Source organism: Tupaia chinensis, unplaced genomic scaffold (assembly GCF_000334495.1).
Source record: "Tupaia chinensis unplaced genomic scaffold, TupChi_1.0 Scaffold000060_1, whole genome shotgun sequence".
Classification (NCBI taxonomy): domain Eukaryota; kingdom Metazoa; phylum Chordata; class Mammalia; order Scandentia; family Tupaiidae; genus Tupaia; species Tupaia belangeri.
This window is the reverse complement of record NW_006159518.1, coordinates 713,147-725,795: the sequence shown is the minus strand read 5'-3', so window position 1 is coordinate 725,795 and position 12,649 is coordinate 713,147. Positions and strand designations below refer to the sequence as shown.

The window sequence follows — 12,649 nt, the reverse complement described above, 5'->3', positions numbered from 1 at the left end:
AAAAGTTTTTCCGATAGCTCCATACGTTTTTAGGTTTTATTTATACCCATGACTTTGTGATAGAAGACAATGATTTTCCCAATAAATATCTGTCTTGAAATATAGAGTAAATGAAAAATAATAACTACAGTAAAACTGTATATTATCAAAGGTGAATAGGTAGAAAACCACTTACCCCCAGTTGCCACAGTAATTTCACGTAGGAAATGGCCATAAAATGGGAAATCGAAGGACAGATTCACTCTCTGTAAGGAACAACACCAGAGAAGAAAATCAATAATGTGCAGAATAGTAAATGTAAAATGAAGAGCTTTTCCCTTAAAAAAAAAAAAAAAAAAAAAGATGCTTTGCCTAAACCCCATTATTACTGTGGCCGATTAAAAAAACCCAAAACCTAGATGGTACCAAAGAATATATCTCCCAGTAATTCAATGTTTCAAGTACGTGAAAAGCATAAAGTTGTGGGGTCAGCAGGTGGCATGGTGGTTAAGGCGGTGGACACTCCCACATGGCCAACCATGGTTCAAATCCCAGATCTGGTGGCTTCCTTTCTCTCTGTCTGTCTGTCTGTCTCTTTCTGGTCAAATTAAAGTAAATGAATAAATAAATAAAATAATTAAATTTTTTTTAAAAAAAGAATAAAGTTGGGCCGTTTTCTCGACTGGACTGTTACTGGCTTACAAATAGTATCTGAAAGTATAAACTCTAAGTTCAGATATTCTTTATAATATCTCCACGAATTCCAGTTGTCCATTGAATAATCAGCTCAATCATCATGATGAACATATACTTTGGGGTTCTTTTTAGTTTGATCAATTCCTTCAAAACAGTAAAGGAACTTATAAATCGAGATTCTCTGAATAAAAATCAAAAGATACTTTACCCATTACATATTCAATTTATTTTCTAGATAATAAAAGGCAATTTCATGGAGGAAAATATATTGCATGTACATACCTAAACCTGAAGACATTTTTAATACTTTTTACTTTCAAAGTTTTTTATACATTCAATCACTATATGTCATTGCAGCATACAGTATGAATTTTCCTAGCATGAATACACTGTACGTTAGTCCAGTCAAAGATATTACCCTATGTAATATAATCAGGAGAAAATTCTTCATTTTTGTGTTCCTTATATGTTTTGCTTCTTTCTTTCTCACCTTGATTCCCTCCCTCTCACCCTCCCTCATTTCCCACCCTCCTCCCACACCGTCTCTAGTATCCACAGTTGCTGTCCATGCCTTCATACCTTCCCATCTTTCAGTTTCTGCCATATAGTGCAGACATTCAGTATATATTGAATGGGGACATACAATGCCTCTTTTTCATAGTCTGGCTCACTTTAATCAGCAGCAAATCTTCCACATTTGTTCTCTTTCTATAAAATGCCAGAATCTTATTTATTTATTTATTTTGCTGAGTAGTATTCTGTTGTGTACACATGCCACAACCTTTCAATCCATTCCTCTGTGGACATTTGGGTTGTTTCAGAAGACATTTAAAAAAAAATGCAATGAGACCTCTAGATTTAGTATATTATATCAACTTGAAAATATAGAGTTGGGCCAGCTGCATGGCCTGGTAGTTAAGGCAGCTAGATCTACATGGCCTACTAGTGCAGTTGGAGTCCAGCACCCGGCGGCCTGAGAAGTACTCTGGGCACATGTGAACGGGTGCTCAAAATCCAAACACAAAGGAGAGATGGAGGGGAAGGGATTAACACATGATCATTCTCCATGGTGGTGCTTCCCCCTCTCCTCTCTGTGTCTTTCTCTGGTGTGTGCATATACCCTGTAGCATGTATGTATCCACAAATGAATGAATGAATGAATGAATGCTAGCCAGCCTGAGGGCTGGTGTTTAAGGTTGCTGGATCCCATATGACTGACTGACTGGCTCAAGTCCCAGACCTGGCTTGAAAAACACACCAGGCATGTTTGTCCAGGGAGGGAAAAATAGAAGAGAAAGGATTGCAGAGTGACCATCTCCCATGGAGGGTATTTTCTCACTTTTTTTCCTCTCTGTCTTTCTCTGTCTCTCCCCCTGTCTCTGTTTGCTGGGTGCCTATGACCTCTGGCACAATTTTTTTAAAAAGCAAAATTAAAAAAAAAAGCATTTAGAATGAACAAAGCTGGTAACTGAAGAGCTAGTTTTCCTTGATATAGGGAAAAACTGAAGAGACTTATGAAGAAGTTCATAAATGCTGCCCCTCATTTTTCTAAAAAGAGCCTTAAGCATTGGCTCTTATTTTAAAAGTATAAAGAGGTGTGTTTGTGTGTGTGTGTGTTTAAAATAAAAAATATATACATATATATATAACAGAGAGCTAGAGAGACAGAAAGCCAGAAATCACTCTCCCTAGTGGGATGGCCATGCCAAATTATTCTCCTCCAGTGTCTTCTTGGGATTTTGGAAATGAACCCCAGGGAAGATGGCCATGTCACAATTCCCTCTCCTCCAGTCTCTGCTTGGGATTTTAGGCACATGTCCAGTGTAAGTTTTAAGTCCTGGGATCTGGGCCTCAAACCATGGCTGGTCACGTGGGATCCCAGCAATGCAACCTTTATATCATCTGCTAATCCCAGAAAACAGTTTAAACACACACACACACACAACTATTTGAAGTGATAGAAAACAGCTATATGATTATTAGGCAAAAAATAAGAAAAGAAAAAAAAAACAGTGATGATAAAGACAACCATCTAAAATAAAAAGATCCAGAAAGAAAGTATTAGCTATTGGAAGCTGCAGATCGTGTACTGGTCATGTCCCTGAACTCCCACATGGCAGACTGTGGTTCAAGTCCTGAACCCAGAGGACTGAAACATACTGGACACATGTGCATACATGCCCAAAATCCTGAGAGGAGAATGGAAGACGAGGAATTGCAGTGTGTCCATTCCCCCTGGGAGATGATTTCTCGTTTTCTGTCTCTTTGTCTCTTCCTGTCTCTCCAGTGAGCTCATGCATTCTATAGCAAAAATCTCTCTTGAAAGAAAGAAAGAAAGAAAGAAAGAAAGAGTCTGCTGTGGTCTGAATATATCCCCCAAAGTTTGTGTTGGAAACTCATTTACAATGCAGCAGTGTTAAGAGGTAGGACCCTAAGAGGTGACTAACCCCTCACAATGGATTAACGCTCTTATCACAGTGAGTAGGTTCCTGATAAAAGTCCGAGCGAGCGTGGCCTCCCTTCTCTCCCTGCTCTGGACCCTCTCACTTGTGCATGCATACCCTTCTGTCTTCCTCCCTGGGGGGTTGACACAGCAATAAGGCCCTCAGCAGGTGTGGGGCCCTTGACTTTGGTCTTCTCACCCTCTACTCTAGAACTGAAAGAGAGACATTTCTGTTCTTTATGAATTACCCAGTCTCAGGTATTCTGTTACAACAGAACGAAATGGACTAAGACAGAGCCCAATGGCATAAACTGCCTACGGTAAGACACTATTGCGTTAAAATTTCATGATGTCTATATCTTCCCTAATATACAATTCTTTTAAAATAGAGAAATATACCTATTGTGTACTGAATTTAGCTCTTTCTGACTTTGCAAATGATTGCTCTTTTATATCTGTCAAAGATTTCTAATGACTTCTTTGGCATTAAATCAGTCATTTCAAAACTGGCAATGACTTTCCATTGGATCTTCTTTCCTTTTTCAAGAAAACCACATCTTAACAATGGGTTTATCATCCTTTTTATTTTGTGCTGACTAAAGAGAACAAGAAAACCCACTTTGACTGCACTCACTAAAATGGATGGTCACTAATAACCCTAAAATGAAAGCTGCAATTGTAAAATCATTAATCTCAAAGAAGATGTCAGAAACAGTTTTATAAAGGCATTTGCTCTAGTATATTGCTTTCCAGCATTCGAATTTATTTCCACACTCATCAGTAAATTGGTAAAATTTACACCCTCAGGCTTCTCACTCTGAGAATCAGAGTTTGGTTTAAACATAACTAGGAAACTCTATCCATTACCACCAAGCGCGAACCAGAGCGATACGACATGGAGCGTCTCAGTCACTGTAAATATTTAAATATGTTTGGAATTAGATTAAGACACTTAAGTACATACATAAATTAAAGACTTCTTGAGAAGCAAATAGATCCTTGAAGAAAATTTGCTAATACATCACCCTGAAGAGTGACGTCAATGACCAAAATGTTTCCCTGTTTAACTGGCCAGTTTGCTTCTCGCCACCACCTACCTCACTCTGCTAGGGAATAGCAATGATCATTTAGGACGACAGGATCTTCTAGATGACTGTGAAATCTCCATTTCTCTCAGGTCACTATCATTCTTTATAAATGAAGTGTATTTTTTTTTAAGTGTCTGTCTTTCTTTTTTCCATAAATAAGAGAGACAGCAAGAAAGAGAGAAAGGTAGACATCCAGAGAAGGAGACAGCCACTGAAGCAGGGTGTTCCTGTGATCCACCCCAGCTTCAGCCAGCCCTGGATCACAGGCATAGCTGTACCTCATGTGTTCAGTGAAGTCTCTGGATGCAAATCTGGAACCTTTTCATGTAGGTCAACCTCACAGAGCTTGCTTCACAGCTGCACCACCATCTGCCCGCCCTTCCCTGCCTTTGTCACTAGTGACTCTGCTCCCCAAGTGGAGGTTACTGTTACTGCCATTAATTCCTCACAGGTGTCTTGGCTCTACTGCCCCTTGAGTTTAGCCTCTATCTATTTAGTTTATCACTCCCCCACTTCTTATTATTCTTTCCAAAATTCCATTGTCCCTGGGAATAATGCCAACAGAGTGAAAGGGAGTCCTAAGGCCCACTACCAACTGGTCCCTGCTACTTCACAACTTTTCCCCTTATATTCTACTCTGGTTACTCATAGAGAACATCTTTTAGTTCCTTGAAACTGTCATCCTCAAATCTCGGTTCTGGAACTTCTATATGGTGTGTCTTCTAACTGGAATAATTTCTCAACCTTGGTCACTTTGGGTTACTCCCCACACAAATCACTGATATAAAGACTTAGGAGAACACAGTTCATTTATAAGGTGACGCTACAGGAAGTGGGGAAAGTAAGACAAGGAAAAGAGAAAAACTGTAACATGTATGGCATTGGATGTGTTACCACTACACTTGAACCTCAGTCCCCATGAAGACTCTCTGAAAACAGGGAAAATATGGCTTAGACTCAGTTAACTGGAGGCCAGGAGGCTAGAACATTCATACATAGACTTTCAAGCTCTATTGATTAAAGGTTGTTCTACTCCTGTCCTGGACTGCCTCTGCTTGCAGCTTTAGCCAAAAAGAAGAGACGAACTTGAGCTGGGAAGTGGCTAGTGAGTTAGGAACTGTCAAGTGAACTCGAGGCAGTAGAAGGATTATGGCCAAAGCGTCAACATGGGCTGCCTTGACTTCTGAGCTCAATTACGTCTTCTTCCTCTAGCCCTCCTCTTTCCCACCCAGCACTCTGAATACACATATAACTGACCCTCCACGTCCATGAGTTCTGCATCTGTGGATTCGACCAGTCAGCACTGAAGAGATTTTAAAAAATTGATTGTATTCATATTGAACATGTACAGACTTTATTTTAATTATTTATTTAATTGTATTAATCATTATAATTTTTTTTTAATTTGCCAAGGATACATTCACTCACCAAAGGGGGTGTGAGGAGTGACAATGCAAGCCATCAGGTAGGGGACTTGAACCATGGTTGTCATGTGGGAGTCCAGCACCTTAACCACCATGCCACCTACAGGCCACCCAGACATTCTTCTTTGTCATTATTCCCTAAGCAATACAGTACAACTACCTACATAACATCTGCAGTGTAATATAAGTAATCTAGAGATGACTAGTATATGAGAGGTCATATACTAGTCCATAGGTCATATGTAAGCGCTATATCATTTTATATAAGGGACTTGAACATCTAAGAATTTTCCTATCTGTAGGGGGCCTGAAGCCAATACCCTGCAGACACTGTGGATGAGTGTTTGTCTATATAAAACATGATTACATAATTTCCATATAACTACATCAAAGTAAAACTCAGGTTGAAAACAGTTACGAATGACTCGAATGGGATACTAGATTTTGAACCAAGGTTTCAGTGATGATAAAGACAGTGGTCTTAGTTACTGAGGTATTAAACAAAGTGGTAAGTCACACTTAAAGGCCAAGTTTAGAAAAGTTTTACTGTAGCTCCTTCACACACACACACACACACACACTAAAAAAAACATACTGAAACCCATATAATTAAGCACTAGAGTTTAATAAAGCAAATCTAAGCTAAATGCTTATATATCGATCTAATACACCCCCTGAGTAATGGGACTGTTACTTTGTCTCTGCATAGTAGATAAGGCAGGCATTAGGGATCACTGAAGGACAGTTTCATTCATTCATCCAGACAAACAATCAAGAATCACTTATTCAGCAGCTGGCACATCACAGGCACTAAATTAGGTGCTGAGGGCAGATCGGTGAGTATGTTCCACTCTGTACATTCAGTGATGGGGGGAACATCACAGAGAGATAAAGGACAGAACCGACAGGGGCAGAGTAGGTACCAAGAGAGGACACCTAACCCAGAAAAGAAGCTGCTGGAACAGGTTGGTTAGAAAGTTAGACACATAAGATAATAAGGCAGAAGAGTGGAAGGGATGGGTCAAAACATATTTTAAAAGTAAAACTGAAAGGATCTGTGGTTAACTGAGTATAAAAGTTAGGGGTGAATGAGGGGAATCTAGACTAAAGCTGGGATTTCTAGCTGGGTGACTGGTCAGCCACACGGCCACCCAGTGAGAGGAGGAATCTTACAAGAAGAGATGTGTTGGTTACATGTGAGAAACCTTGCTGTGTCCCTAATTATTTATGCATCGTTTAACTATAATAAAGCATAAACAGGGTCAGCCAAGGAGCATGGTGGTTAAAGTGGCTGGATCCCACGTGGGCAACTAGGTGGTTAAGAGTCCTGGACACAGTAGCTTGAAAAATTTGTCCACATATGTGCATACTGTCCAAAATCCCAAGAGGAGAGTGGAGGTAAAGGGATTGCGGTGTGGTCATCCCCCGATGTGTGCTTTCTCACTTCTTGCTCTCTCCCACACTCTCTCACACTGCTTCTCTCCAGCAAGCGCATACACCCTAAAGCAAACTCAAATAAACAAACCAGCCAATAATGACACCAACTTGTATATGAAACAGAGGACTCTTTTGCAGTCACAAAGCCTAAGAGAACCCTAAGGATTATCTCTCTCTCTCTCTCTCTCTCTCTCTCACACACACACACACACACACACACAGTTGTAAACAAAAAAATTTCATACTAAAACTACGGTGTGGTTACTATATCCTGAATTTTATCTTGGGTCTCATTCCTCAAGAAATATTTAATGCAGGCCCAGCTACAGTGCTGAAAGTGGTTGCCTCTCTGCAATGCTGGAGCCACATGGCTGATTGGGGTTAGATCCCCAGTTGATCAAAAACCTATCTATGGACCTGGTTGGCTGGAAGACTAAGGGAGGGGATCACAGCATGACAAAACCTGTTACAAGTGCCAGTCTCTCCCACTCTAGAGTGCCATCTCTCATGAAACGAACAGAATAAATGCAGGTTTATTTAATTATTCATTTTTTAAGGAGACTATTTAAAGTAAAAAGAAAAAGGGTTCAGGAAAATGGTCATATGAAGACCCAGTAAATTGAATCTGGACAAAATTTAAAATAAAAGCTCAGAAGTAAAAATTTTAAAAAGCATAAAATGGGGACCTGTAGGTGGCATAATGGATATGTCACTGGACTCCCGGGTAGATGACAACAGCTCTAGTCCTGGACCTGGCTGGCAGCTTAAAACTCATGCCGGGCACGTGTGCATGTATGCCCAAGATCCCAAGAGGAGAGATCATAACATGAAGAGATGCTGCCAAAGGTATTTGTTTCTTGGGGATGGCAGGTGGCGGGGTGGTTAAGGACATTGGACTCCCACATGGCCAATTGTAATTCGAGTCTCAGACCTGGCAGCTCGCTCTCTCTCTCTCTCTCTCTCTCTTTCTCTCTTTCTCTCTCAAAAAATAAAATAACTTCTTAAATAAGACTCCCAAAGCACAGGCAATAATCCCTAAAATAGACAAGTGGGATTATATCAGATCAAGAAGTTTTTGCACAGCAAAGGACACAGTAACAAATATATACTAACAACCTTCAGAATGGGAGAATATTTTTGTAAAATATGCCTCAGACAAGGGACTGGTAACCAGAATACACAAGGAACTCAAGCGGCTTACTCAAAAGAAAAGGAAAAAAAAACATAAAAGACATAAATAATTGAACCGAATTGGTCTGTCCTCATAGCATATGGAGCTAGATCCCACATGGTCAATCACAGTTCAAATCCCAGCCAGGCAGCTTGAGAAGCACATGCGCATGCCTAAACCCCTGATGGGATGGAGAAATGGAGAAGGGATTGTGGTATGGCCACTACCCATGGGAGATGCTTTCTTTCTCCCCCTTTCTCTCTCTCTCTCTCTACATACCTACCTATCTTCCTGTAGTAAGCCCACATGCCTTCTGTCAAAAAACAAAAACAAAAAACCTGAATTTTCTAACTTCCCACATTTTACTAGGACAGCAAAGAAGGGATAATGGTGACTGTGAGACAAGCAAAAGAAGTATTTTTTCACATGGTGATGGATAAGTATTCTTTGATGAGTTGGTAGTATATAGAATGCAGGTGACTTAGCGCAAATTTATGATAGTGGCCGCCATAATCCGGCTGTGTCCTTTAGAACCATACTATCTTCCCTGAAGCATGTCCCATAAAATCTATGCTGGCAACAGGCAGAACCCTTCAGGGTCATACATACCACATTTCTAAGTGTGTCTACACTTTTTCTTGCCTCTCTTACCAGTGTATCTTACTTCTATTTTTGTTTCAGACTAATTATTGTGATCTCTGCTAATTTGCTTTTAATAACACTGAAATGATAATCCTAAACATACCCATTCCCGTATACCTAGCGTGCCTATTTCATGGCAGCAGAGCAAAGACAAATTAAGCAGTCAATGCCTGCAAAGCCTTGAAGACAGAAACCTCTTCCGAACAGCTAGGAATCTGGAGTGGGCACATTTATAATCTTCAAAACCACTTCTGAAAATGTCATTAATAAAAACCGCTTTTTGTCTTAAGACAGATTTTTATTTACAGTTCTAAAGTGACACTTAGGTTCCCCTAAGTCTCTTTACTGCATCTTTATCAGGCATGTTCTACTGAAAGCAGCTTGTGGGAAGAAAATCAGTAGTAATGAAAGTTTTAATAATTTCTGAGATCTATGAGTTCATGATAGCAAAGGAGCTAAAGAGTATAGAGTATCCAATTATTCAAGACTGAGTTAATGGAATAGCCATTTATTATTATACACATTTCAATTTTTTTTCATAGGGTGCATATGCTTGCCAGAGAGAGGCAGTGAGAGCGAAAGCAAGAAATCACCCACCCAGGGGTTGGCCATGCTCTAATTCCTTCTCCTTCATTCTCCTCTTGGGATTTTGGGCACACAAGCACACCTGCCGGGTGTGATTTTTCAAGCCACCAGGCTCTGGACTTGAACCGCAGTTGGCCATGTGGAAGTCCAGTACCTTAACCACCATACCACCTGCTGGATCCCCAATAATCTATTTTTAATCACTCAAATGATTTTATGTTAGAGGTGTATGTGCTTATCTCTTAAACCGTTAAATAGGTGAATATTACTAGTATTATTCTTAGCAAAGTAAGATGTATTATTTTTTTCCAAAAATGTCTAAACATTTATCAAATACATTTTGAGTCATATTATTTTAAGCCATGTTACTTTTCATTTATTTATACCAAGTATTAAGTTTGGAAGGGATTGAAAAATTTTAAAAATGTATTTGCTTTATTTACAGGGATATTTCTAGTAATGCTGGCTTATTCTCAGCAAGATTAAGATATCAAAAAAATAAAAATAATTGAACAAATATTGAATAACTGTGAAAATTTTAATTTAATTGGGATGTGATCAATTCTTGCAAAATACACCTAATAACTAATTTTTTTTCCTTCTTTTTTTGGAGAGGTTTTTGCTATAGGGCGCATGTGCTTGCCAGAAAGACAGAGAGAGACAGAGAGACAGAAAGTGAGAAATCACCCTCCAGGGGGGATTGCCAGGCCTCAATCCCTTCTCCTCCATTCTCTTTTCGGGATCTTGGGCATGTACGCACACGTGCCGGGGGTGAGTTTAAGCCACTGGGTCTGGGACTCGAACCGCAGTCGACTACATGGGAGTTCAGCGATATAGCCATTATGCTAACTGCTGATCCCCCACAACTAACTTTCTTGAAACTGAGTAAGTTTCACATAAAATTCATTAATCTGCGGCCAGCAGTTAGCATAATGGCTATGTCGCTGAACTCCCACATAGTCGACCTCAGTTAGCGACCCGGACCCAGTGGCTTAAAACTCATGCTGGGCAGGTGTGCGTGCACGCCCAAGATCCCGAGAGGAGAACGGAGGAAAAGGGAATGCGGCATGGTCATCCCCCCTGGGGGGTGATTTCTTGCTTTCTGTCTCTCTGTCTCTGTCTGTCTGGCACGCGCATGCACCCTATAGTAAAACAAACAAACAAACAAACAAACAAAAAACCTCTCAAAAAAATTAAAAAAGAAATTCATTCATCTATAAGTGCTTATTCCTTTAATAATCATAAGACACACATTTTACAATCCTTTAATGAAACTAAATAGAACTTTACCTTTAAAATGGTCCTTTCTAGTGTTCTTTTTAAATTTTTTAATAAATAACATATTTCTCGAATTGGAAAGACCTGAAATTAAATCCCAGGTTGGTACTTAATAGATGTATGATTTCATAAATCACTTAACATTTGTAGCCACAGTTTGGTTACCTGCATGGAGTCAAGACACTTCTTTAAAAGGTTACTACAGGAGACCAGCAGGTGGCATGGTGGTTAAGCTTCTGGACACTGCCACATGGCTGACCAAGGTTGGAGTCCTGGACCTGGTGGTTTGCTTTCTCACTCCCCCCATGCCTCTCTTTCTCTGTGTATGTATCTCTCTCTCTAGTCAAATTTTAAAAATAAGAGAATGAATAAATAAAATAAAATAATTCTTTAAAAAAAGGTTATTATAAAAAAGCAAATGACCAAGTGTACTTAGACCATCATAAGCGTTGAGTCAATAATGGTAAACATTTTATTATACACACGAAGGTGTCTAGCATAGCAATAGCTCCTTAAAACTAGTTTCCTAAATAAATATAGCTCTTTATTTGATCACTAATAAGTAGCTGGGAATGATTTGACATATGTTCTTTCTAATACATAAATATATGTCATCACAACACTTTTATTAAAAGGATTGAAACAATACAGGCAAAAAGTTCGTTTCTTTCTTTCTTTCTTTCTTTCTTTCTTTCTTTCTTTCTTTCTTTCTTTCTTTCTTTCTTTCTTTCTTTCTTTCTTCTTTAAATTTGCTAGAGGGCATATACTTACCAGAAAAAGGCAGAGAGAGAGAGAAAGGAAAAGTGAGAGGGCACCTACCATGGGGAGGGTCACACCACAATCTTTTCTCCTTCATTTCCCCTTCCCAATTTAGGGCATGCACATATATGCAGGGGATTTTTTCGAAGCTGCTGGGTCCAGGACTGAAACTGCCAGTCAGCCATAGAGGATCCACCTACCTTAACCACCAAATTAGTAGTTGACCCTGTTTTCTAAACTTTCTAAACATTTACTTTCTTTTTTAAAATTCTCAAAGGTAGTTACCTTTCACTGCTGTATTCACCTATTTAACTGAAAGAAGTTCACTTATCAAAGTAATATAAATTGAAAGGTAGTAGAATAAAAGAAATATAGGTAGATAGAAAAAACTGAAATTGACAAAGCATCCAAAATAAGTAATTATTAAAGAGAGAAAATAAAATGTGGCGAATTGTACACATGTGGATAACAGTCATGAAAACTGCTTTTGGTATACCGTAAGAGTCTACTTTTAGGCCATAAATGAGCTTAACATATTCCAAAATAAACTAGTACAGTGAGCGGGTAATTCATAATAATTTTGCTATGCAAGATTTTTTTTAAAAAATTTTTTGCCATAGGGTGTGTATACTCACCATAGAGGGTACAGACAGAGACAGGAGAGGGAAAGTGAGAAATCACTCCCTCCCAGGGGGATGGCGATGCCACAAGCCCTTCTCCATTCTCCTCCTGGGATTTTGGCCATGCGCACACATACCCAGCATGATTTTCAAGCCATCAGGTATGGGACTTAAACTGTCATAGACCATGTGGGAATCCAGCACCTTAACCACCATGCCACCTGCTGGCTCCTGCTATATTTTTAAAAGATATAATCTGAACCAATTTTCACATCTTGGGAGGAGTCAACAGGATATAGATGGTTAATCCAGTGACTACAAACACTGGAAACCTAATTAAAAATTCAAAATGTTCAAGGAAAGGAACTGATCAATATGCAAAGAAAAAGACAGGAACTAGCTACTCCTTTCAGAAATAAAGTCCATCAATTGAATTGATTTTCTGAGTTAGAAATTCTAATCACTTCAGCACTTTTCCATAGCAGAAATAAGAACTTAATTAACTCCGAATATCGAATGACACTCTT

The 12,649-nt window shown here is 39.3% G+C and overlaps 1 protein-coding gene across 1 annotated transcript in view; it reads right to left on the bottom strand.

The window, feature by feature from the left end:
* PLXDC2 (plexin domain containing 2) overlaps window positions 1–12,649 on the bottom strand; it is a 520,858-nt gene that overhangs the window by 239,087 nt on the left and 269,122 nt on the right. Inside the window, exon 4 of the mRNA XM_006141612.3 lies at window positions 176–245. Coding sequence (XP_006141674.1) covers window positions 176–245 — 70 coding nt within the window. The remainder of the gene's footprint in view (window positions 1–175; window positions 246–12,649) is intronic.